This window comes from Hyposmocoma kahamanoa, unplaced genomic scaffold (assembly GCF_003589595.1).
Source record: "Hyposmocoma kahamanoa isolate Upper Pololo Valley unplaced genomic scaffold, ASM358959v1 88, whole genome shotgun sequence".
NCBI classification, from domain to species: Eukaryota; Metazoa; Arthropoda; class Insecta; order Lepidoptera; family Cosmopterigidae; genus Hyposmocoma; species Hyposmocoma kahamanoa.
The window spans coordinates 21,324,252-21,352,250 of record NW_020654466.1 but is presented as its reverse complement, the minus strand read 5'-3'; the positions used below and the strand labels follow the sequence as shown (position 1 = coordinate 21,352,250).

The 27,999-nt window shown below is 35.5% G+C and overlaps 1 protein-coding gene across 2 annotated transcripts in view; it reads left to right on the top strand.

Moving 5' to 3' along the window:
- LOC113235595 (valine--tRNA ligase) overlaps window positions 1-26,936 on the top strand; it is a 33,760-nt gene extending 6,824 nt beyond the window's left edge. The window contains exons 5-19 of one of the 2 annotated variants that reach the window (XM_026471356.1): window positions 476-737; window positions 1,885-2,015; window positions 3,185-3,282; window positions 4,013-4,137; window positions 8,130-8,275; window positions 10,635-10,833; window positions 12,271-12,390; window positions 13,739-13,927; window positions 17,244-17,350; window positions 18,375-18,602; window positions 21,656-21,797; window positions 22,433-22,603; window positions 23,698-23,892; window positions 25,228-25,512; window positions 26,332-26,936. In XM_026471356.1, the coding sequence (XP_026327141.1) occupies window positions 476-737; window positions 1,885-2,015; window positions 3,185-3,282; window positions 4,013-4,137; window positions 8,130-8,275; window positions 10,635-10,833; window positions 12,271-12,390; window positions 13,739-13,927; window positions 17,244-17,350; window positions 18,375-18,602; window positions 21,656-21,797; window positions 22,433-22,603; window positions 23,698-23,892; window positions 25,228-25,512; window positions 26,332-26,547 (2,614 nt within the window). In that variant the 3' untranslated portion in view covers window positions 26,548-26,936. The remainder of the gene's footprint in view (window positions 1-475; window positions 738-1,884; window positions 2,016-3,184; window positions 3,283-4,012; window positions 4,138-8,129; window positions 8,276-10,634; window positions 10,834-12,270; window positions 12,391-13,738; window positions 13,928-17,243; window positions 17,351-18,374; window positions 18,603-21,655; window positions 21,798-22,432; window positions 22,604-23,697; window positions 23,893-25,227; window positions 25,513-26,331) is intronic. The other variant, XM_026471357.1, reaches the window with a different exon arrangement.
- Window positions 26,937-27,999: the final 1,063 nt, after the last annotated feature.

Below are 27,999 nucleotides of genomic sequence, written 5' to 3'. Positions count from 1 at the left end.
TACGAACTATCAAGATGTTCTATTCTTTCTATTTCATTTTTTCAAACACATTCTAAATACAAAACTATATTCACTCAGCCAGTGATTCTACTCACAGAGTAGAGCCTAGACTACATCCCTCTTCCTCACAACTGAAGGGGTGAACATCCCTATCTGGTGCCCTACCTATGATAGGCAACTTACATAGGTGGGGCATAAAACATTTGAATAACCGACGTCAAAAGTTCTTGGAATTACATTTATTTGCCAAGTTTTATTGAAATCGGTTACCGGAAAGTGCGCGAAACTAGTTTGCCACCCTTAGAGGTGGAATGTTTTCTTCGAATTTACTGAGGTACCCTCTTTCCAACAAAAAAGAACCATCAAAATCAACAAATGCCGGAGATATCGCGTAACATATAAAATAAATACAAAATAAACATACAACCGAATTAAGAATTTAAAGTCGGTTAAAAATAGTTTCATTTCTACACAGAAAAGGTGACCGTATCTACGAGCAACTCCGTTCACTAGGCTCATCCTACGACTGGTCCCGCGCCCGCTTCACCATGGACCCGTCAATGTGCCGCGCCGTCAACGAAGCGTTCATACGATTGCACGAAGCGGGAGACATCTATAGAGCTAATCGATTGGTTAACTGGTCATGTGCATTGAAGAGTGCTATTTCGGAGATTGAAGTGGATAAGCTGGAGTTAAAAGGACGGACTATGTTGGCCTTGCCTGGATATGACCAGAAGGTATTTATGCATGCAAATCCTCTTAAGGACATTGTGTTTTTTTAAAACTAGGATCCGAAGTGACGAGAATAAAAGAAATTGTATGAAATGTAGCGTGTATCCGTTCCAAAATATCGGGAAAATGAAAAGAATTAACACCGTGGTAAGAAACCTGTAATTAGTGATAATCATTTGGTAAATGACCACCAAAGTAAAACCTAATATATCATAGGTTATGTTTTTAAAAGTACAATTTTAGCATATTCAAATTTTGTGAGGCGTGAGTTATCCATAAGATTGTGTAATATTTACTCATTTTTTAGACTCAGTTTCTTGTAAGGATCATGTTACTGTATCGGAAGAAAAAATCGAGGCAGCAGAAGTTGGTCAAATTTAATAAAGTGTTGTATTTTTCATACAATAGAATAACGCAATCGTCTGAGTACTTGTACGCAAATCATTTAACAAGCGTTGAATTTCAATTAATTCGAGCAAAGATTTGACCGTTTTTTTATCATCTTTGGACTTTAAGCGTTAATTTTGGTATACGCGATAATCGGAAAAAAATAGTTTTTTATTGGAAATGGAATATATACATAAAAGAAGCCGCAGTGGCGAAAATATTGATTTAATTTTGTATGGAAATCAACCGTGACGAATCAGCCGTAACAGAACGCGTTTAAGGCACCCAAAATTTTCTGCACATATATACGAACTCTTTGACTAAACTTAAAATCATACAATTTCTCATATCATCGTACGTACTCATGTATAATGGATGCACCGTTATACACGTTATAACGGTGCATTGTTTAAATGATAATTGACTTGATTATCATTTAAATAACATTCACCAAATATCTTTGTCTAAAACCATTAAAGGTCTCCTGAAAGGCGTAGCAAGATACAGCAAGATGAAATATTTAATGAAACATTAGTTTCTGGTCACAAATTGTAAGAAAAAACCATTTTATTAAATTGGGATTTTGATCATTCACTGTTGTTGTTCCCACAATATTGTTATATTATTATGTACTAGCAACCCTGCAAATGTCATTTTACTCGTCTCCAAAAAAAGACAGACTATAGGTTAGGTCATATCATAAAATAACATTATCAACCATCTCCCTCTCGTTTTTCTATTCATTCTTGTAAAATTTCTTCCCAGGTAGAGTTCGGTGTACTAGTGCACTTTGCGTACAAAGCAGAGAACTCAGATGACGAAATAATCGTAGCCACCACTCGAATTGAGACCATGTTGGGTGATGTGGCTGTCGCTGTGCACCCTAAAGACCTAAGGTAATGTTTCAAAATAAAAAAAAAGAAAACAAATTCCAATAATCTTTGTTTCTTAGGTAAACAAATTTCATTTGAAATTAACTGAACACTATTTTAACCTACTTCAAAAAAGGAGGAAGTTCTCAATTCGTCTGTATGTTTTTTTTGTACGTATGTTACGCGTTAACGCCGCCATTTGTGAACCAATTTTGATGATTCTTTTTTTGTTGGAAAGAAGGTACCTCAGATGTGGTCCCATTTAAATTTCAAGAAAATATTCCACCTCTAAGGGTGGCAAACTAGGGGATGAATGACTTTTGAGGTCGGTTTTTTTAACCGGAGGTTAGGTTGTTTACAATAATATTTTTACTATAATGATTTTCATCTACTTTTTGTGAAAATACTCCATTATTTTGTTATTATTATACAAGTCAAATAATCTTTATTCCTTAGGTACGCAAATTGCGCTTGCGTCATAATTTTAAACTCTACTGCTCATTCATAAGGCAGATTCTCCTGAGAAGAATGAGCAAGACACTCTAGAGGTTGCTCTTTGTATTTTTTTTATTTTGAGAAGCTGTGTTTATTATAGTTTTCAACCTCGTAAAGGGCAAATTTAAAACATCAATCGGAATCTTATTATAGAAGCGTATACATTGACCCTTAAATGAATTTCAGATTTTGTGAACAGCTAGTTTATTTGTATTCTTCGTATTAATTATGTGTAGTTATCACAAAAAAAAAAAAATAACATTCTTATAAATATACTGTGACGTTAGTATAAGAATGTTAATCTCTTTAAACTTATATCTCAATTCTCTATTATATCTTTATTGATACAAAGATCGAACAGACTCCGACCAGCAACAGTTGCCTCAACGTGGCTACCGTACCGCCAACTGCGCTACGATATTGATTAAACTCTACTACTCTTTTTGACGCAGATTTCCGTAAGAAGAATAAGTAACAAATTTTAGATATTTGACAAACGGAAGCAGATGTATGTACGACTTGTTTCTCCCGACATTTAGTATCATAAAATAAAAATAACATGGTAAAGGCTATCTGAGACAAGGGCCCGAAATGTTGATTTGAAAAAACAAATATGGGCAATTGAGATTCGAAAAACTAGTTTCATAGCAGAAGTGACGAAGAACACTTATGTTATAAGATAACTTCTTTTTCATCAGGTACAAACACATGATCGGCAAAAATTTAGTGCACCCGATATTAAAAAGGAAATTGCCAGTCATAGCCGATGAATATGTGGACATGGAATTTGGAACCGGTAAGTAAAAATGGTTGTGTAAAAACTGGCAACTGGCAGTACAAAGTATCCAAAAGTAGCGATAGGGAATCGTTTTTAACCGACTTCCAAAAAAAGGAGGAGGTTCTCAATTCGACTGTATGTTTTTTATGTATGTTACGCGATAACTGATCAGATTTTGATAATTCTTTTTATGTTGGAAAGAGGAGGTCTCGGAAGTGGTTCCATTTAAATTTCCTAAATCCGAAACCACAGAAGGTGCAAGGATACTGTTTTAGTTTTAGTGTTTAAGTCTTTTTTGTGAAAACAATTTTGACATAGTCCCTTTTTGTTCAAGCGTGTGTTCGAAAACAGCGAAAAGTGAGAAAAATGAAAAATATCGGGAAAATTTTTTTTTTTTTACTGAAAAATATTATTTTTTCAACAACACTAAATGAGTTTTAACTTTTTTATAAATTTTATATCTAAATTTTAAGTGGTTTAACAATAATTTTGTTAAACCACTTTTTGTTTAAAATACAAAATGTTTTGTTCACATCTAGAAGAATGCACTCTTTTCACCTTATAAGGTTAACCAATAACTTTTAGTTTATTTAAGAATTTGTATCCAGTTTTGTGAACCGATTATAAAAAAAAATGCTGATTCAGCCAGTATACACATTTACAAAATTCTTACATTCTTTTACAATATCATTGTCGTAATGACCCCACAAATTAATACCTACAAACGCACCGCAACTTTTGATTACAGGCGCTGTCAAAATCACTCCTGCGCACGATCCTAACGACTTTGAGATCGGCAAAAGACACAAGCTGCCGTTCATCACCATCTTGGACGACGAGGGCAAGATGCTCGACAACTGTGGACCTTTTGCAGTGAGTTATTTTTAGTTAAGTTAATTAACTAAATTACTAATAAAAAGTAACAATAATTGACGTTTTCCGTGGTCGAGTGGCTTGCACACCGGTTTCCATAGTGACACTATCTCTGAGGTCCCGAGTTCGATCCCCGGCCTTGTCAATGTAAACTGCCTGCTGGTATTCGTGACAGTCCATCGGTCACACTTTCAAACACAAATTAAAAGAGCACTTCCTGTCGAACGCGTTAGTTAGTTAATCGGTAACATATTTTATATAAATTAGTAATTTGTTATTATAATATATATTGTGCTTATATATGTATTTATGTTTATAAAGCTCATGTATATTACCATCATTTATATATTTTTTTAGTCACATTTCAATTTTAATTTTATTGTACAATAATTAGTCCCGCAGACTTCACTTTTACACCACGGCTAGGGTTGGCTGGAAGAGGTCTCTTCTAGAGATAAGCTCACCTTTGTATATGTCCTTTGTAATGTGTGTTTTATGTGTCTTTTCTTTGTGCAATAAAGAATTATATAAAAAGCTGGTGGGACCAACTACCACTCAACGAAATTGATTTAATTAGTTATAAATACATTTTGTTTTTATTTAAGTACATTTTTAAAATACAACTCAGACAACATAGATTCAAACAATGCACACAGAAATTACACAAAAACAATTTCACACAACACTCAACACAAACTACACCAGATAAAATTGACTCTGAATCTAAACAGTACACAGGAATGGACATGGAACGGCATTTTCTCAGAATTTTTCTTATCGATATTTTATTACTTAATAATGAATACACACACTGTTATTAAAGATTTAGACGAATTGAGTTTCATAAATTGCCGTTCTATTGCCAAAGCTGAGGACTGTTGCACTTTGGTAGATCACTACAGCACAAAAATATTGACATTGAATATTCGTAGCGTCAATCACAACTTTGACGATTTCTTGGTACTTCTAAACAGACTGAAATTAGATATTGACATAATGATTTTTACAGAATGTTGGATAAACGAAACTTCAACAATTGGTCAATTAAAAGGTTATTATCAATTTAATACCACAAAGTTCATCAACAAACCTGGTGGTGTTATTGCTTATGTAAAAGAAACCCTATCGCCACAGTGCATCGAACCGGACATGAACGAATCCAACTGTTTAGCTATCGTTATAAAAGATTATGTCACGGTTTTAGCTATTTATAGGTCTCCATTATTTAAGAATATTGATCCCTTTATAAATTCACTCCATGACGAAATTGTGAGACTCGACAAAAATCTGATTTTTGTATTCACCGGTGACATGAAGATAAATATACTGGATACTACAAATCATTCAACTGATACCACTGAATACGTATGCATGATGTCTGAACTAGGATTTTTGTCTGCTGTTGATAACCCCACGCGAAATGAAGCTCTCCTTGACCACGTATTCATAAAAGGAAAAACTAGTGCTGAAACTGTTATCATCTGCACATCAGTGACTGACCACAGAACTGTAATCATCGGATTAACGCATGAAGTAACAACACAATCCAAACCTACAATTAACAAAATGCGCTATAATCACAAAATGTAATTTCCGCACTAAATAACATTGACTGGTCAAGACTACAAGGCGTTAGGGACGTTGAGGATCAAACTAATACTTTTGTTAATATCATCCGTGACATCATGGAATCTAGCTCTGCAAAAGTCAAAATACGTCGAAAAATAGTAATATTGAAGCCTTGGATGAATCGAGGTTTGATAAGATATTCTGAGGTTCGAGACTATTTACATGAAAAGGCAAGAAATGAGCCGAAGAATGATGTAAATAACATAATTTATACCAGATACAGAAACTTCTATATAGATTTGCTAAGAAAAATTAAAAATTCATATAACAGTGACTTATTAAAACTGCACCAGAAAGATAATAAAAAATTGTGGAATACAATAAATACTATCACTCGCAGGAAGAATACAGCAAACGTGTCAGCCAAAATGTTACATATAAAGGAAACTCCGGAAGAATCGGTAAATGCACTTAATGCTCATTTTGCATCTATAGGAAGATCACTAACTTACTGCACATTGGAGAGACTAGAAGTGACATTGGACGTCCTAACAAGAAAAATTGATACATCCAGCTCCCTGGTGGGCTCCCTGCACCTGTATCCAACTGACTATTACAAGATAGAATCTATAATAAAGAGCCTAAAAACTGACAGTGCTCCTGGAATAGATAGAATTAACAATAAACTTATTAAAGACGGCAAAAACTGTATAGTGCCTCGACTGACAGATATCATCAACCTAAGCATGGAATCTGGAGTTGTCTCTAATACCTTTAAAATAGCAACAATTACCTCAATACACAAAGGAGGAGACGGTACAGATTACAATAATTACCGGCTTATATCCCTGCTCCCTGCTCTCTCCAAAGTCATGGAAAAAGTCGTTAATAAAAGATTAATGTCGTATGTAGAAGGTATGGGAACGCTATTAAACCAGCAGTTTGGGTTTAGAAGAGGGAAGTCTAATGAGGGCGCTGTTAGAACTCTGACCGAAAAAATATCATCGTATCTGGATGGCAGACAGCCCTGTATACGAGTATTCCTTGACTTAGCCAAGGCCTTTGATACAGTGGCTGTTCCAATTCTTCTCAAAAAGCTGGAAAAGTTGGGTGTGCGTGGTACAGCGCTAAATTGGTTCGATAGTTATCTCGCAGGTAGAAGACAACAAGTTAAGGTGAAAAGCACTTTTAGTAGTACTCGAGAAGTGACATTCGGAGTACCTCAGGGTACGATACGGGCCGACTTTGTTTCTTATATATCTCAATGATCTTTGTATGTTAAAACTGGGAAATGCAGATATAGTATGTTATGCAGAAGATACGGCGATCATTTTTCATAATACTACTTGGGAAGAATGCTTTTTGAGTGCAAACCTTTAATACCATCAAAACAAAATATCTGTGTTTTTCCAAAACTACAGCTTCTGCTCCAAAATCTCCACATAACCTAGTTGTTCACGCCTGTGGCTCCGGCGTCGGGACTACGAATCATATAATAATATTCGACAAAATTAAAAGACAAGTATCCAGTATGAAGCTTCATTCGCATCACGCGTCTTTTCATTTGGTCAAATATTGCTTATTTGGCAGTAATTGTTTAGGACGGATGTCGGACGGAGATCGAGAGTAGACCCTCGTATCCGAATCCGATTCGAACGTTTAACTCGGAATGTTCAAAATAGCTCGAAAAGCGCCCTTCGATTCGAGAACGATGTCTAATCGTACGATTCTGTTAAATTATCGAAGAGTTCTGAATTGAGGTCCAGAACCAATTTGGAAAAGTCGATTTTCGCAAATTGTTCCTACCCTTGTGGCCTAGACTTAGCGAAAGTTAAATAAAGGCTCGGTTCACATGAATTTATAAGATAAATAATAATAAATAACGCACACACTCAACATAGCCCCGCACTATGGAAACTCTGTACGCGAGTGCCATGGACACACACATACACAACCACAAATTACATCCAAACTCACGAGAGAAATAAATGTAGGCCATACAAATATTTCTCCCGGCCCGGGAATCGAACCTGGGACCTCTGCGTGGCAGTCCAGCATGGTAACCGTTCGGCTACGGAGGCAGATATAAAGGAAATAGAGAACGATTCGAAATTTCAAAAGTATTTACATTTTTATTGAATTGATATTCAATTATTTTTTATGTGAAATTACTCCCGATCTCGATCCGGCCGGATTCGAACCGACGTCTTCTAGCATACCGTGCCAGACGCTTTAAGTATATTTTTACTTTTGTGTTTAATCTGTATTTATGTCATATTAGTGAATAAAGGTTAATCTATCTATTTTTTTTAAATTCTTTATCATTCTGTTCGCGTATGTCTCAACAAAACCCAAAAAAAAAATGTTCACGTGAATAGATGAAGCTCATGTGTTATATAATATGAATCAATTCTATGTGACAGGGTATGAAACGCTTCGACGTGCGTCGTGCAATAATAAAGACGTTGGAGCAACAAAAGTTATATCGCGAAACAAAAGAACACGCGATGATCGTCCCACAGTGCAGCCGCTCGAAAGACATCATTGAACCGATGCTTAAGCCCCAATGGTAAGTTTTTTAACCGACTTGAAAAAAGGAGAAAGTTCGCAATTAGACGGTGTTTTTTTTTGGTACGCGTTTACTCATTTGTAAACCGATTTCGATTATTATTTTTTATTTGGAAAGAGGGTACCTCAGTATTGATCAAACTTTATATTTGAAGAAAATCGTGGCAGACTAGGGGAAGAATCCGGTATCGCGTACTTTCCGGTAACCGATTTCAAAAAAACTTGGCAAATGGATGCACTTACAAGAACTTTTGATATCCGATTTTTTAAATGGAAAGTTTTATTTGAAATGTACAGATAAAAATGCTATATAGTAACCTTATTTTCCCAGGACAATCTCGGCGACCAAGCAGACTTTTTTATATAATTGTGTCGGAATATAACAATAAGGGAGACATAGGAAATGAAAGTATTTTTCCGGATTTAAATCGCGTGTAATTGTTTTTTCAAACAAACCAACGTTTCCGGCCCTTTACAAGTCCCATGGTCACGGTTGACTGAGGCGGTACAGTCATCAATCAGTTATGTCTAATATGAGCATACCACCCTATTTTTTCACTATAGTTACAAAAGTTATTTATTTACAAAGAAATATTCCAATTTACGCTACATTACGTTTTATGAATGATTTTATTCAATGATTTTTTATTAATTTAAATTTATTATTAATTTATAATAGAAATTAGAATAAATTAAAACATATTAATTAGTACTGCAGTCTTATGTCTGTTTGGGATTTTTCATCAGAGGAAATACTAGATCCCAAACTGGTGGTACGAAGAAACCATCTTCCCTGTTGAAATTAGGATGTTTTTTAATTGCAGTGGCATGTCGCAGCGTCCTGTGTAGATAACGGACTTCTTTTGCAAGGACCTGGGGTTTATCAAACTTCATTGAATGTGTAGGTTTATCCATGACATGCTCGCAGACTGCAGACTTGTTTACGCGACTGTGTTTGACATCAGCTGTATGTTCTTTGACGCGGGTACAAATACTTCGCTTCGATTTAAATCCGGAAAAATAGTTTCATTTTCTATGTGTAACAATCGCGAAAACTTAAGAACTCGATATGAATAAGGGAGACGTTGAGGGAAACACTCTTATCACTCCAGCATCCTATGATTGATTGATAAAACTGGCCTATTAACTATTCGCTATCAATTTGTGCAGCCAGCCATGAAGTAATACCATAGTATAAGACAAGTATGGTAACTCCATTGAAACACACACACATTCGCATAATAATGAAAAGCGCGTCAGACCACCAGCGCTATGCAACGTGAATTTATCACGTGATTATACAAATGTGTGCATACTTGTGCCGTGTACCGCGTGTCAGGTACGCACACATACAAAGCGCGCTGCTACGTTGTATAAAGTTACCATTATTTGTATTATTGTATGATAATAATAATAAATCTTCATTGAGGCAATACAATTGCATGGTATCTTAAAATTACGTGACATTATTATCTGAGGAACATTTTAAAATTTGATTAAATTGCGCTCTTACTAGTTTTAAATAAAACTGTATTACACCCTACGTCTTCCACTGGCTGGTCTTTGACTTAATTTACAAATACAGTAATTCCAACCACTCTACATGATAAAAGAATACAAGCAAAAGTATTACAGAGAAATAAGAAAGACTATGTGACAGGGTGTTTATATTATGGTAATAACGTCAGTTGATTGCAATTAATTTGTATGTCCACTTTATCACGGTAATTGTGGTACACATCGAGTATATAACTAGAAATAGAGACCCATCCCTGGCAAATCATCAGGCATATGGGCCTTGTATCACTTTTAAATATCAACTTTCGTTTTGCGTTGAAATCATAAATTAGAAAACTGAAATAGTACATCGCCAATAACTGACCTGTGTGTACGTCTCCGTATATTTCAAAAATATTCTGTATTTATTGTAATAAATATAATATCTCTAAAAATGGGGGGCTGTTCCATTCGGAGGTGTGGGAAAAACAGTAAAACATCTAATTACAAAACAAACGGAATCGCATTTTATCGGTAATTAAATATTAAACATGTAATTTTGCAATTTCCGTTCATTATAGCAATGCTCACGTTAAACTATTCGATTTGAAGTGAAACACTTGACGACACCCGTCAATTGTTTCGAATTCGGGCTGACCAATCGCAATTGTCACCGTAGTGATTTGGCAGAATAGTTTTCAAACAAATTAAATGACATTTCGTCTCTGTTTCTGGTTATATACTCAATGGTTGTACATTAGCTTTTTCTGTGATACATACATTACTGTTCTGTGTTGTCATTGTAATATTTTAAAGTACAATGAAGAATATTTAATTACTTCATTATTATTATTTAATGCCAGGTACATTCGTTGCGACAAAATGGCAGCGGATGCAATAAAAGCTGTCAAAACGGGCGAACTCAAAATCATCCCAGATGTGCACGAGAAGATCTGGTATCGTTGGATGGAGAATATCCGCGATTGGTGCATTTCGAGACAGCTATGGTGGGGGCATCGTATTCCTGCATATAAAGTGACGTTGCCAGAAGAACGGGAAGAGGTAAGTTGTTGACCTTAATTGTGCCTGATTTAGATCAGATCCTGCTGAGAAAAAAATTAATATGATAATGTTAATATGACCAATGTGCACCCAAGGACAATGTCTATTTTCGTCAATTGTTTCGAATCGGGCTGGTCAATGGGAGCGCAGTTGTCACCGTAATGATATGGCAGAATAGTTTTCAAACAAATTAAGTGACGTTTCCTCTCTATTTCTGGTTATATACTCGATGTTGCTGCTCAACAATACAAAATGAAATTTTGACGATAAATAATTTTTGTTTGTCAAATTTGTATAATATTATCTCAAATGTGACAACGTATAGAGTGACTTTCATCAATATCAACGTAACTTAAGTTTATGTTAAACAAAGATGTGATATATTTGGCAGTCTCAATTATAAAGTGGCTTAATTCGAGAAGTAACATTTTTGGGAAACTAATATAATAATAATAAAATTAACGTACGAAAAACTAAAATGTCGTTGTTATAATTATTAATACAAAAAACGAACATTCAGAAAAAATCCCTCGATCCGGCCGGATTCGAACCGACGTCTTCTAGCTTACCGTCCCAGACGCAATAGCAACTAAGCAACTAATTTTTCTATGTGCTTGCGTCGTATCTTTGTATTTGGTTTTTTCAACGACTTTTTAGTCGTAGCGCCATCTATGAGGAATCTCGGTTCGCATCCGGCCGGATCGAAGGAATTTTTTCTGAGTATTCGATCTTTGTATTAATAATCATAACAAACTAGTGGAATAATTTCACAAAAAATAATTGAATATCAATTCAATAAAAACTTAAAATGTTGTTAACCATAGCAAATACAATTTTGACATATTTGGCACATAAAGACAAATGGTACGCATGTCTGGTGAAATGTACGTTATTTTTTTTAACACACATCAAAAGTGTCTATGGATCAAGCAAGTTTTTGCAAATTACTGAAAATCACATTTTTTATAACTTTTTCTTACACCTTTGGTTTTTATGTGGTGAATGTCATAATTTAGACAATTAATAAATAAATAAATATGAATGGTATAACTTATACATACATTGTTACTTAATTTTAATAGTGTAATAATGCCGTGAGCATCACTGTGTTCCGGGCTTTTAATAGTAAGGGTGCTGGTGAAATTACTGGCACATGAGCCTTGTCAACGTATGTCTCAGGGTGACGGGCGCAGTGGCAGTGCCCCTCAGATCTTTGTGATTTAAACTGAGTGGCACTGCTTAACATCAGGAGCACGACTTGTTAGTTCCAAATGTACGCGATTTGGATCCGAAAAATAATTTCCCTTGTGCACCAATCGCGAAAGCCTAAGAACTCAATGTCTATTTAGCAGTGTTTCAAAACTTTTTTACGTTACTTTTCGCATTGCGGCACTTTTTTATTGAAGATGCGATTTGTTATTTCCCGCTTACGAAAAGGAGGAACCGTCGATCGGCGTAAGCAAGTCGGCCCCGCGGCGTCGGCGCACGCGGTCCGGCCGCAAGAAGAGCGCGCGCATCCGCTGCCGCGCACGCGCGTCTATCTCGCGCGGTACTTTTGTATGTTGCGCCCTCACCAACTCATTGTGTGTGTTGCCCTGCATTTCTCTTGCATGCAAATAACATAACATAGTTTGATTAATATTTTTATTGAATATCATGATGTTATTTATTACTACCATGTTATTCATCTTTTTTTTAAAAAAGAAATACTACTAATAACAAAAATAAATAGTTTGTTATTATTATTGATACAAAGATCGAACAACACAAACAAGAATTCCTTTGATCCGACTGTACTCAAACCAGCGACTGTTGCCTCAACGAGGCTACCGCTCTGCCAACTTAGCTACGGATTGAGCCAGCTAATGTCACTATTTTCTCTATTTGCTTGTTGCGGATCTTTGTGTTGGCTTTTTTGCCGTGGCGCCACCTTTGAGTTGAAAGATTAATTTTTTGCTGATTTTTGTTACGATCCCTTTCACTCTCTAAAAGGGTGAAAGAGACAGCGCTATATTTTTATTAGTCTTAGAGATGTTAGCAATTTATTTCAATCAACAATATAATGAGACTATTTATTCATTGTCTTAAAAAACAACATCAGAATTACTATTTCATAAATTGTCCAAAATAACTAAATATGCCTCGATATAAGTTAAAAAAACATTTTCATTTGCTGTAATTTGTATATAAAGATTTTCACCTGACCAGCTGCTTTTCATGCTGAATGTGCATACTGACAAATATAATTTGTTACTGATAACTACATACATTTTTATTGATACAAATTGCTTATTAAAACTCGTAACTTTTCTTAAGATATAACTTAAACCACAGTTCGAAATTCTAGGGTCAGTGGACTAAAGCATATACGTCAAATTCGTTTGTTACTTCATTTTTTTGTAACTTAAATTGTAGTGGCGTCTTTTTCAAATTTATCATTCTCTTCATTCTTCCAATATTATAAACAAAACAAAAAAATTGTTATATATTAAAAATTAAATCACTTTTTTGGCTTATGTGCTTTAGTCAGCTGACCCTAGAATTATCAAGAATTATTATAAATTCTATATGCAAGCAATGCTACTTACTCGTTGCTTTTACCGATATTACACATTCTTGATCTTATATACGTAACATTGGTTCTTGCATAGTAGAATGGCGTCTAGACTGTACATTGACTGGTTTGTGCTGTGTCTTCTGCATGAAGTTTTCATTTATATATTAACATTTCTATTGTTCCGTCTTTTTTTGTTACTACTATGTATAAGCAATTCAAGTTTGGAAATCACTAAAATAATAAATAAAACATGAAATCACAATCATTGTTCAATCAAACAATTTGTCTCAGAAAGTTTTTTAAACTGCCACTTTCAACTGCAATCTAATCTCTCCCTCTCATCTCTAGTCAGAAGACGAACTCTGGGTGTCAGCACACACAGAAGACGAGGCTCTCGTCAAGGCAGCTGCCAAGTTCAACATCACCAAAGAAGAAATCACGCTTAACAGGGACGAAGATGTTCTGGACACCTGGTTTTCTTCTGGATTGTTTACCTTTTCTATATTTGGATGGCCGGATAACACGGAAGATTTACAAGTGAGTTTTCTGTTAACATTTGTTCAAAGATATTCTTCTTTCAACTACCCAAAAATCACAATGAAAATAGCATGATAAACAGCAGCTACGTTAAGGACACAATTTTCGCTGACGCGCTGCTAGAAAGCCTATTTAATTATTGTATCTTAAAAGACTAACTGGTAACCTTCGTGGCCGAACGATTACCATGCTGGTCTACCATGCAGATGTCACGGATTCGATTCCGGCCGGGAGAAATATTTCACTTACATTTATGTCGTAAGTTTTGATGTCATTTGTGATTGTCTGTGTGTATGTCCATGGCACCCATGACACAGGGTTTCCCTACTGCGGGGCTATGAATACATGCATTAAATATGTATATATATAACTTGAATGAATTGTTTTACTCAGTCATTTTTACTTTTGCTTACAAGTAACTTCTACATTTAAATCCTCTCTTTGGTTCTAACTGAAAACCAGCGCCTTAGAGCACTTAGACATATCATCGCCTTACTTTCTTAAACTCATATCTAACTTGTACTCATATCTAATAAAACTTTCTATTTATTTGAAATTTCTTATCAAGGGTGTTAATTGGGATCCATTACTTTAAGAATAACTAAAAGCCAGTGTGTGAATATGAAGGAAATGTGACGTGAAATCAGTCAGCAAAATTTGTATATACAATCCATTTTTTGCATTTCAGTAACTTTGTACTTTAAGATACGAGTTTGAGAAGTAAGGCGACGATATGCTGAGTCACACCCTTTCATTGCTATGACAAAAATGTTTCGCTATTTTTCATTTTATATTTAATCTGTGCTTTTGTCATATTAGTGAATAAAATGTTTATCTATCTATCTACATAACACCAGACATATATGTTAATTGACTGGTGCCAAATATAACATTTGATACGAAGAAGGCTATATTACTTTTATTATTTATAATCCTTACAATAACTAGAGATAAAGTTCTCCCATACTTCACAAAACTTTATCGGGGAGTTTAGTTGCAATGCTTAATATTACAGTTACGTGAACATTTCATTCAGTCACCCAACCACAGTTTTCAATATTTGCCTGCATTTTGCAGACTTGACAGACTTTTCACTAGCCTCAATAATTTAATTTAATTTTATTTATTATTCAAAAACATTACAATTAATTTAACCTATATGTAAGTCACCAAACTGCGCAGCAGTTTGTTGGTGACATGTGCACTCTACATATACATATACATATAATATTCTACCACAACTTCATCCACTCCTCCATACTTATACCTATTTATAGCTTAAACCTAAGAGAAAATTTTTTAGCTTACGCTTTAATAAATATTTGCCTAGTTTATTTTCATCCCTCAACCAGTCTATTTCATTAAAAATTTTGGGAACTAAAAAACGGGTACATCTTCTTCCGTATGAATTATTTGTATTAACCTGAACTAATTTACCTTGCCTTACACTTCTGGTCACATATTTATTGTGAAGTTTTACTTTAAAATTATTGCTATAATAATTTTCTAACACAATCATATGTTTAGTTTTATCTTCTATTGGCATGACTTTGCAGTAACGAAATAAATCATTGTAACCTGTATCCTTACATTTTTCTTTAATTTTGTCACATACTAGATGCTTCAATAGTCTAATTTGTATTTTTTTAATATCTTTTAGATAAGTGGCATATGTCTGACCATATATGCTTAATCCATAGCTAACCAAAGAGTCTGCCAGCGCATAATATACCATGTACATTGTTTTCTTGCTTAATACATATTTTAAATGAAAAAATCTACTTAGAATTCTATTTAACTTCATACATAGTTCACTTACATGCATCTTCCAATTAAAATTACGCTCAACAATTAAACCTAAATATTTAAAGTGCTCAACATATTCTAAATTACTACAATTACATCCTATTTTATTTTTATGTAAACATTCATAATTGTGTCCTACAATGGAAATCATATTAGAAGTAACTTTTTTTGCCTGCACATTGTAAGGTGAATGAATGTGCACGCATTTAGTTTTTGCCATATTGATAATAATACCGTTATCGTGTGCCCATTTTGTAACATTCTCTAAATCGACTTGAATATTTTCCTGAATCTCTGACACATTCTTTGAGGCATAACATAAACACATGTCATCTGCATACATTAGTACATGGCACTTTTGGACAACATTTGCTACACTATTTACATGCATTATGTATCCAATTGGGCCGAATACAGATCCAGTCGGAACACCCAACTGAACCTTGGCCTCCTCACCAACCACACCATCAACAGAAACACGCAATGTTCTGTTAGATAAATAATTCTTGAAAAAGTTATTGGTGGGACCTCTAATACCACACTCATCCATCGCTTTAAGTAACACTTCATGGTCGAGGGTGTCAAAGGCTTTTTTATAGTCTATGAACAATGCAACTACTTGTTTACCACAATCTAAGTTTTCATTGATGAAATCTGAAAACTGTATTAGCGCGGTGCTAGTACTTCTATTTTTTCTAAAACCATGTTGTGAATTTGAAATTATATTATAACGTTCCAAAAACTTATTTATTTGTCCAACAACAATTTTTTCAACTATTTTATCTATAACTGACAAGATAGCTATAGGCCTATAGTTAGTGTATTCCATGTGGTTTCCCTGCTTAAATATAGGTCTAATTAAAGATTTCTTTCTTTCTATAAATACCTTTTAAGTGTAACGGAAGACGGTTAAATAATATCGGAAGTAAACAGTCCTTTGTCCTTTTACCATATATGTTATTTGTTTGAAAAGCTTCATAGCTGCCCACCACCTGTCAATTTTCTTTCACATTCTTATAGTCTGTCTTGTTTTGAAGACGGAGTAAAACGACATTTGCAGGTTGCCAGTTCGATAGATTGTGAAAGAAGGTGCGAAATGTAAAATAAAAATGGAAGTAAATTAATTTGCTACTACATAAAATAAACACAAGCGCAACTACACTCACAGACACCACCACCAAAAATATACCGCTGTAAGTTGCGCTTGCGTTATTTGTTTTATTAGTTTTATGCGGAGGGAGGGTGGGAAAATTGAGTGCATGAAAAAATATTCAACATATTTTGCACGATATAACCTTCACTGGGTTCGCGGAGTAGCGAATTAATTTACTTCCATTTTTATTAACATGGACTTCCCAGAAGTAACGCCTGAATCTATCAATTACGAAATGTAGAAAAAAGAATGTTAATTCGAAGACGTAATTTGCGCCATAACTGTACCTAGCTTAAGTAACCTTAATTAATTTCTCTCGCTGTTTTCGGGTACGTATAATTCATATTTCTTTTGCAGGCATTCTACCCCGGTACATTGTTAGAAACAGGACACGATATTCTCTTCTTTTGGGTAGCAAGAATGGTGTTCTTCGGACAGAGACTTATGGGAAAACTTCCATTTAAGTAAGTGCTCCGGTTTGAGAGTACGTCTCCGAAAATATTCTGTATTTATTGTAATAAAGATAATGTCTCTAACTATGGGAGGCTGTTCCATTCGGTGGTGTGGGAAAAACAGTAAAACATCTAAATACAAAACAAACGGAATAACATTTCATCGGTAATGTTTGTAATTTTTAAATTTTCGTCTATTATAGCAAAGCTCAGGTTAAACTATTCGATTTGAAGTGAAACAATTGACGACACCCATCAAATTGTTTCGAATTCGGGCTGGCCAATCGGAGCGCAGTTGTCATCGTAATGATTTTTAGTTGTCATCGAAACTAAATTATCAGGCGTTAACTTGTTACTGGTTTTACGGTTTGTGTCATTTAGGGCTATCGAGTATATAACAAGAAATAGAGACGAAATAAGGGCCACCCATCCCTGGCAACTCATCAGGCAAATGAGCCTTATATCATTTTTAAATCAACTTCCGTTTGCGTTGAAATTACAAATTAGAAAACTGAAATAGTACAGCGCCAACAAATGACCTGTGTGTACGTCTCCGTATATTCCAAAAATATTCTGTATTTATTGTAACAAAGATAATATCTGTAACAATGGGAGGATATCCCTTCGGTGGTGTGGGAAAAACAGCAAAGCATCTAATTACAAAACAAACGGAATCAAATATCATAGGTAATTAAATAAAACATGTAATTTATCAATTTTCGTCCATTATAGCAAAGCTTAAGTTAAACTGGTCGTTTTGAAATGAAACAATTGACAACACCCGTCAATTGTTTCGAATTCGGGCTGGCCAATCGGAGCGCAGTTGTCACCGTAATGATTTGGCAGAATTATTTCCAAACAAATTAAAGGACATTTCGTCTCTATTTCTGGTTATATATTCGATGTTACAACTCCATTCCAGTGTGCCTGCTCTAAAATAATAATAACTACAGCAATTGATTTAGCGAATAAACCAACTACACGAACTATTTTAATGACGCACTGTTATATTTACATACTTATTTTTGGCAAACAGAGAAGTGTACCTGCATCCAATGGTGCGCGATGCACACGGACGAAAAATGTCCAAGTCTCTCGGCAACGTTATAGACCCTGTGGACGTAGTCAGAGGGGTGACTTTGGAAGAACTCCATGCGCAGTTGCTAGATTCCAATTTGGACCCACGTGAGTTCGAGAAGGCTAAAGCTGGACAGAAACAGGACTACCCAAATGGTATACCCGAGTGTGGCACTGATGCCCTTAGGTAAGTTTAAATTCTTCGACAATCATTTTTTTGTCGCATAATCTGAACAATGCTTTTGTCGAATAAAATATTTTTACATCACAAGCGATGTTACGATTAAATAAAATATACAGCAAAAAGTATTAAGAATTTCTTGGTTAACCTTTTTGGCCATTGTTGCTAGTACATACAATCATAATCTCAGTACAGAGTACTAAAAAACCGACCTCAACATTACGTGGAATTACGTCTATTTGCTAAGTTTTATTGGAATATCCCCTAGTTCGCCACTATACAGCACATGACACTGGAGATAATAAAAATAGGTTCTCACTACGACACTACTCAAAGTATATTGAGAGAAAAACGCCTTGAATTGGAGAAACAGCAAAATCAACCATTAAAGTAATTGCTCCTAAATTAAAGTTAGGCGCTATTTATAAAAATGAATCTTCATGCTTGAGCAGCCACCATTCGAGGTGGATGATTTTCTTCTAAATGAAATGAGACCACTATGGTAGTACACCCTTTCCAACAACAAAAGAATCATGAAATTCGGTTCACAAATACCGGAGTTATCGCGTAACATACATGCAAAAAAAAACATACAGTCGAATTGAGAACCTCCTCCTTTTTTGAAGTCGGTTAAAACACGAAACAAAACCGTAATCAACTAATCACATTACCGTAATTTAACAGTAAGCAATAGTATAATACGCAGCAAAGCTAAGTGGTATTTTTTTTACAGCTCTAAGTTACGGCGGTGACGGCTTTTTTTAAACTCCTCATTACAAACAAACTAAAAAAAAATTATAAATAGTCGCTAAAAAAGTGTCAATGTAGTTCATTTTGTATGAAAAATTATTTTATCAAATTTGTCCCGGTTTTTTCTTCCCATACAATGAAATAATCCCTACATAAAACCGAGTCGATTAGAAGTAATAACATTTTTTTATCAATTTGTTCATTTTTATGGACAACTCACGCTTGACCAAAAAATTTACTATGCCAAAATTGTTTCTATTTATGTGGTATTGCACATTGTATGTATTGCACAACAAGTTGATAATGACAAAAGGAATTGATAAAAAATCTCTGATTTCGCACAAGAATTAAATATATTGTTTGTTCCATCTCTGCGCAATAGAAGAAATTATATTGATTCGTGTGTTTTATACAAACTGTTAAATAATTATATTGACTCGCCAGAACTACTACAAAAAATTCATTTAAGAGTTCCAGTTCGCACCTCCTTGCGTTCTAAAGCTACCTTTTCATGCAAATTTAGTAGAACAAATTATTCTAAAAATGGTTTCTTTAGGCGCTCTCTTGATTTTTATAACAAAAACTTAAATAATATTGATATTTTTGGGTTAACCTTAAGTAGAAGAAAGTAAGAGAAGTAGTTTTTTAAGTTTATTAGTTTACCTATTTATTGTTAATTTTTCAAAAAAAATTATAAGCATTTTTATTTATCGGGTATTGTTATTTTATGATATGTTATTAATAATTCTTATGTTTTGTAGTTGAACCGTATTTGCTCACTATTTCTTGTTTATATTTGTGGAACTCTAGGTCTAATTATTTTAATCAATGTTTTAGTAGAACCCCTGTTTTATGACCGTTTGTTTCCCTGAATAAATAGAAAAAAAAAAAAGTAAGCTGTGTATATAAGACGCTGACTAATGGATATTGCTGAGTATTCGTTTGTAAGTTTCAATATTCACCTTTTGTAGAATTTATTTATAATTCAATAAACTACCATCTACTTGGTACAACGGGCTGGTGTCCGCAACTCGACGACAAAGCGCCTATTTTGCGTGTGAAGGGTCCTACTCGTGCCACCCAAGCTCCTCCAGGTATCTCAGCAACCTCCTCGGTTTGCTGAAGATTTCGGGGAGCGACCAAGGTACATAACCTTGTTGTTGGCCACGCCGGAGCTCTGTAGGAGAATGTGCGCGGCCGTTTCCCCCCCATCTCCATGCACGCTCTGCATAGAGGGCTGTCTGTGATACCTAAATTAAAAAGGTGTTTATTATATGGACCATGACCCATTAGTGCGGCAGTTAGAGCGCGAAGCTGTTGCTTTTTAAGTTTGATTAATTTTCAAGACTGGCGTTGAGCGTCGGGAGTGCTTCCCTCACCTGTCTACAAACTGTAAGGGTCGTCCATGTGTTATTATGAGAAGATTTTGTGCCTTTGTGTATAGTTTGTTCTTGACCATTGTTAGGGGAGGGACACTATGGGTTCTGGTCTTACAGCGTCCGTCTCCGACCCTTTTCTGGCTAGTTCATGTGCTGCGTCATTGCCATGGTTGTGTATACATACCTCCATGAGTGTTTGATGGCATTCGTAAATGAGCTCTTAGTTTATGTCATAGCTGTTCAGTGCTTGAAGTACTGATATGCTGTCGGAGAAACTACCATCCAACTGAAGAGACGTTTTCAATTGATCTTCCAACTAAGCTACCAAACACCAGTTCATAAACGTCTCTTCATTTAGACGGTAGTTTATCGAATCGTAAATAAATTCTACAAAAGGTGAACATTAAAACTTATGAACTAATACTCAAAAATATCAATTATCGGCGTCCTACATACACAGCTTACTTGTTGTGCAATACGTACCACATCATTTATACCTTTAGTTCTCGAAATTGCAATCAACTTCACACTACAAAAGTCGTCACGACTGAGAAACAGTGTTGCCACACATGCCAACATACAAAAATATACTCCCGGACACATGATTCGAACCACCTCGTATTTTTGTTGTAAAGGGCTAGAATACAAAAACAATGTTATCATCGAAGAAAAAGTTTTCTCCCGGTTTTGCAAATCCAAATTCCCAACAAGGACTTATGGAAAAGAAGTTTAGTATACCAGTCTCAATTTGGGTAATAATTTTTAATCAATCAAACATTGTTTATGCTTAGGGCACTTAATTCTGAAAATGCGTGGTGATTCGAATTATGTGTCCGGAAGTGTATATGGTATGGTTATGAGATAAACTCATTAATCCTGTGTAAAATTTTATCTTCAATAAAAATATCTAACTAGATAATTAAATCGCAGGTTCGCCCTCTGCGCTATGACGCAAGGCCGCGATCTGAACTTGGACATCCTGCGCGTGCAGGGCTACCGATTCTTCTGCAACAAACTCTGGAACGCTACCAAATTCGCTTTCATGTACTTCCCTAAGGACACTACATACGAGGTAACATTTTGCTTTATTTATCTTTGCTTCTCACATATAATGTTCCATCTATATCCATCGGATGTCAAATAGAGACTCCTTCAAAGTCAAAAGTTAAATAATTCCATAGATTAAATTTTTACACTCACTTGTTCACTGTGCTGACTTCCCTGAGAAGAACGAGCAAGAAACTCTAGGGATTGCCCTTTTCAAATAAACTTAGTTGCTATGGAATACACTTTGAATCATACTGTCGTGTGGAATCTAGACTCATGTCGTCTTTTCATACATCCTTATCTAACACGTAGTCATTAATTTTGTAATATGACTTTTCAATTAAAATGCATTTAATGTAAGTTTTAAATTTAACATTTTTTTTTTTTAATTTGTTGCAGTCTCTTTTAATAACTCACTCACAGGACAAACAAATGTGATTATATTGTCGAGTTTGCCAGTTCTATGAGGTAATACGTCGCACTGATGGGCATGGGTCTCTTCTCAGGCGAGTGTTTAGGCCATAGTTCGCCACTCTGGCCAATTGCGTGTTGGAAACTTCACACGGTTTCCGAGAGTTGTTAACCTTCTTCGACAGTCTAGTTTCAGCACGATGCCAGGAGCCAGCCACCAACATTAATTCCTGTTTTCCTGTCACCTAGGTGCACCCACCATCTCTACCCGCAGACCTGTGCTCGATGGACCGCTGGATGCTTAGCCGAGTGGCCTTGGCCGTGGAAAAAATTAACACTAGCTTCCAGAATTACGACTTCCCGGCTGCTACCACGCATTGCTACAACCTTTGGCTTTATGATCTCTGTGATGTTTACTTGGTACGACTTTATACCCTGTTAATAATAACACAACATTCGATGGTGAAATTGAGAACGCCATGGATATATTAACAACATATAAATTATCATATAAATATTCATATGCGTCTATTTCACATTTTTTTAAGTTATGCCATTGGCTTTTATAGTGTTACTCAAGTAATGTCCAAATTGCGACAGATCTATAGGGATCGGCGATTGGTCGCTGTCCAATTGTGACTTGGGAATGAAAGTCGGGTCGATGACCGCTACTGACGTGCTAAGGGTGCCTTCAAATTAGACGCTTGCAGAAGCGCGCGCGCTGTGGTGCTTCAGTAATTTTTAGTGTACTTGTGACTGCAAAAGTGGCGCGCGCTTGTTACGACAGCGCATCGCTAGAAGCGCCGCCAGCGTCTAATTTGAATGCACCCTAAGCATCGAGTATATAACCAGAAATAGACACGAAATGTCATTTAATTTGTTTGGAAATAATTCTGCCAAATCATTACGGTGACAACTGCGCTCCGATTGGCCAGCCCGAATTCGAAACAATTGACGGGTGTTGTCAATTGTTTCATTTCAAAACGACCAGTTTAACTTGAGCTTTGCTATAATGGACGAAAATTGATAAATTACATGTTTTATTTAATTACCTATGATATTTGATTCCGTTTGTTTTGTAATTAGATGCTTTGCTGTTTTTCCCGCACCACCGAATGGAACAGCCCCCCATAGTTAGAGATATTATCTTTATTACAATAAATACAGAATATTTTTGGAATATACGGAGACGTACACACAGGTCAATTGTTGGCGCTGTACTATTTCAGTTTTCTAATTTGTGATTTCAACGCAAACGAAAGTTGATATTTAAAAATGATATAAGGCCCATTTGCCTGATGCGTTGCCAGGGATGGATGGCCCTTATTTAGTCTCTACTTCTGATTATATACTCGATGGCCCTAAATGACACAAACCGTAAAACCAGTAACAAGTTAACGCCTGATAATTTAGTTTCAGCAAGTTTACGTACATAAACGATTGCTAATTAATAGCGTTAGGCGCGAAAATCAAACATTATTATCATTATTAAAGAAAATACTTTCGGTCTCCAGGAATACCTTAAACCAGTATTCGCGCAAGGCAGTGACGCGCAGAAAGAAGCAGCAAGACGTACTCTGTACACCGCACTCGAATACGGCCTCAAACTGCTGAGTCCATTCATGCCTTTCATCACAGAAGAGTTGTACCAGAGGTTGCCGAAACGGGATACTTCCTGCCCTTCGATATGCGTTGCAAGTTATCCTCAAGTAAGTAACATTATCTTATTTAGTTATTTGTATTATTAGTTTTTGATAAATTTTGGCAAACAATCACCATGTGTAGATAGCATGTATGACAAAGTATTTGGCCTCGTTTGCCTATTCGACAAATACGCAAGTAAACCGTCCACAATATGGTCATATTCATTATTTTTAACCGACTTCGAAAAAAGGTGGAGGATCTCAATTCAACTTTTTCTTTATATGTATGTTACTCGATAACTCCGGTGGATTTGTGAACTGTTTTTGACGATTATTTTTTTTGTTGGAAAGTGGGTACCTCAGTATTGGTCCCATTTAAATTTGAAGAAAATATTCCACCCCTAGGGGATGAATCCGGTTTTGTAACCGATTTCAATAAAACTTGGCAAATAGATGTAATACCATGAACTTTTGAGATCGGTTTTTTTAGTACTCTGTACTGAGGCTATGACTCCTTATTTAGCGCCATGTGTAGACGGTCATATTTGAAACCGTAGTGTGGACAGTTTACTTGCATATTTGTCTATTGGGCTCCTTGTTTATTTGCCTCCTTCAAATCATCATTTAAGAAATTTTTATTATTTACTCAGGTGTCTCACAGCACTCCTCTACACGTACACCCATTTTTACTGCATGCATTTTTATTTTTTTTATTTTTATTTGCATTTAATTTTGACTTACGCCTAATTAAGTGTATTGTATTTTTTTTTTATTGTTATCTGCTTGGACGATGCGACATCATCCTTGTTATTTTTTCGGCTTCAATCATTGACTTACAAATAAATGGACGACGGGTCTGATACAAAAACCACGAAAAAATGTCCCAAGTCAACCTATTTAAACGTAGTGATAGTGACATGTAAAGGAATATAAAAAAACTAAAACGTTGAATTTAAATTGTAATGTCATCACAGTACTGTCTAATTTTGCTTGCTTCGCTGTCAGTCGAACAAACGAAGGCTAAAGCGTGAATGACGCTCTGTATACGATTTTAACGCCCTATAAGTTCGGACACTTTTTAGCGCGGACCCGACGTCCATATAATTGTAAGTCAATGGCTTCAATGCGTAACGAGATGTTTTCACACGTCTTGTTACAAAAAGATGATTGGAACCCATTTTGGTAACTTTTAAATGTAATTCTTTTGTTTGTGTTTTGTCGTAAGGTTATTTTATTATTTGTTATCATTCTGTCATATATATTTTGCCATAAAGTTACAATAAACTACTTTTCTTTCTTTCTTGTGGACATAATACAACAATATTATGTATCATACCAGAGCATTTCAAAGAAATATAACATGACAAGGTTGCTAAATCACAATATATATTTTTTTCTCAGGAATCCGATGCCCCCTGGCGGTCAGAGCCTCTCGAATCAGACGTCGAAACCGTTCTCAAGATGATCCATCTGATCCGATCCACCCGTTCAGAGTATAACCTTGCCAACAAACAGAAGACCTTGGTACACCTTGTAATTAGTCAGGAGTTGGAAGTAGAGAAGCTGAAGGATCTCTTCAGGAGTGTACAGTCTCTGGCCAACAGCGAACTGTCCGATGAAGAACCCCCTATTGGATGTTCGATTTTGACTGTTTCAGATAAGATTGAAGTGCATTTGGTACTCAAGGTAAATAATACATAAATTTACATTTACTCTTTTAAATTTTTATTGAATTGATATTCAATTATTTTTTGTGAAATTATTCCACTAGTTTGTTATTAATACAAAGATCGAACACTCAGAAAAAATTCATTCGATCCGGCCGGATTCGAACCGACGTCTTCTAGCTTACCGTGCCAGACGCTATACCAACTAAGCAACGGAGCGAACCACCGGACCTCACGAATTTTTCGATGTGCTTGCGTCGTATCTTTGTATTTGGTTTTTTCAACGACTTTTTAGTCATAGCGCCATCTATGAGAAATCTATGAAAGTTTTATCACCCAGTTAGATATCTTTACAGTTACCAGTCCTGGCGAGAGATGTCGCTATTCAATGTATTTAAATTTTTTATTGAATTGATATTCAATTATTTTTTGTGAAATTACACCACTAGTGTGTTATAATTATTAATAAAAAGATCGAACACTCAGAAAAATTTCCTTCGATCCGGCCGGATTCGAACCGACGTCTTCTAGCTTACCGTGGCAGACGGTATACCAACTAAGCAACATTTTTTACATTTACTCATTCTCTTTTTTATAATTACCTTTGCGGTCGAACAGTTACCATGCTGGACTGCCACGCAGAGGGCCCGGGTTCGATACAATCTACCCATAAAACTGTCTAGAACAACTACATGACTATTTAAACTTTTATGAAAACTGGCAACTCTGCAAATGCCATTTTATTCCGTCTACAAAAAAAAACAGACTATATATTTTAGTTTACTTTGAATTATCTATTAGACATAATATAATTTACCAACGTATCTTTTACCCACAGGGCCTGATAGACCCACAAAAAGAAATAGCCAAACTGGATAAGAAGAAAGAATCTTTAACCCAAACAATAAACAAATTGCAACAAGCAATGGCGGCGGAAGACTACACAACGAAAGTACCCGATGAAGTCCAGAAAACCAACACTGAAAAACTTACTCAGTCACTGGGTGAAATGGAAAGACTGCTTAAAGCTGTTGAAACATTAAAACTCATGTGAAATAGTGACATTTCTAACTTAGCCAATCTATTTCTTAACTTACTTTTTTCGTTATCGTGATTTTTTTGACGTTTCGTTATAGAACGACAGTCGGAATTCACAAGCATAATTGGCACTCATCGAGTATATAACCAGAAATTGAGACTAAATAAGGGTCTGGCAACTCATCAGGTAAATGGGCCTTATATCACTTTTAAATATAAACTCTCGTTTGCGCTGAAATCTCAAAATTAGAAAACTGAAATAGTACGTGTGCACGTCTCCATATTTTCCAAAAATATTCTTTATTTATTGTAATAAAGATAATATCTGTAACAATAGGGAATGTTTCGGCGGCCTGGGAAAAACAACAAAACATCTAATTATAAAACAAACGGAATCACATTTATCGAGTTCTTAGGTTCAGTCAACCGTGACCACGGGACCTGTAAAGGGCCCGAAACGTCGGTTTGTTTGAAAAAACAAATATACGCGATTTAAATCTGGAAAAATAGTTTCATTTCCTATGGAATCACATTTCTTCGGTAATTAAATATAAAAAAACGTAAATTTGCAATTTTCGTCCATTATATCAAAGCTCAAGTTAAACTGGTCGATTTAAAGTGAAACAATTGACGGCACACGTCAAATTGTTTCGAATTCGGGCTGGCCAATCGGATCGCAGTTGTCAAATTTGGCAGAATAGTTTTCAAACAAATTAAATGACATTTCGTCTCTATTTCTGATTATATACTCGATGTTACGGCGTTATACCCGGCGCTACTACTTTGCGTTGCGGAAATTCAGCCTGTTGTACCATATCAGTCGAGATTGTTAATCTTCTTATCGGTTCGATGGTATACGAGACTATTGTGGCCCAGAAATCAGTCACACCGACCGCGTCTCTAGTGGCCGCCATTAAATCCTCAAGCATGCAAGTGTTAGGACACGCAGGGCACGATGTGGTGAGGGTCATCATTAAAGATTTTTTCTGTTTTGTGACATTGAGAACTGAACTGACGTCATCCCACATGAAAACTATGACTAACATTTTAACTGCCACTGGCAAAAACTAGTTTCGTTACCTAGACGCCAAGCCCATAAATAGTGATGGGACATGTCATGAATTTCCATCGTATATTAATTCAATTTTCCTAAGTCAAAGAAGAACATAACAGAATATAAAATGCAACTATGAATCCATACTTAACTAGAATATACAAATAACAAGGAATGTCGTAATGTTTATTTATTAATTTCAATTGGAAATTAAAAGATTTCATTAACGCTTTAAGGCGTCATTGGCGTATCAGTCAAGTTATTGTAATACGCTTTAAAGCGTCCACGGCTTTCAAAGGGTTAAAAGCTACGCACGTTTGTCAATGAGTTAACTGCAACACCTCTGGGTCAAGAAAAACATGAACGATGTCGAAGAAGATTCACAATCCTCGAATAACTTGTGAAGTTCCCCAC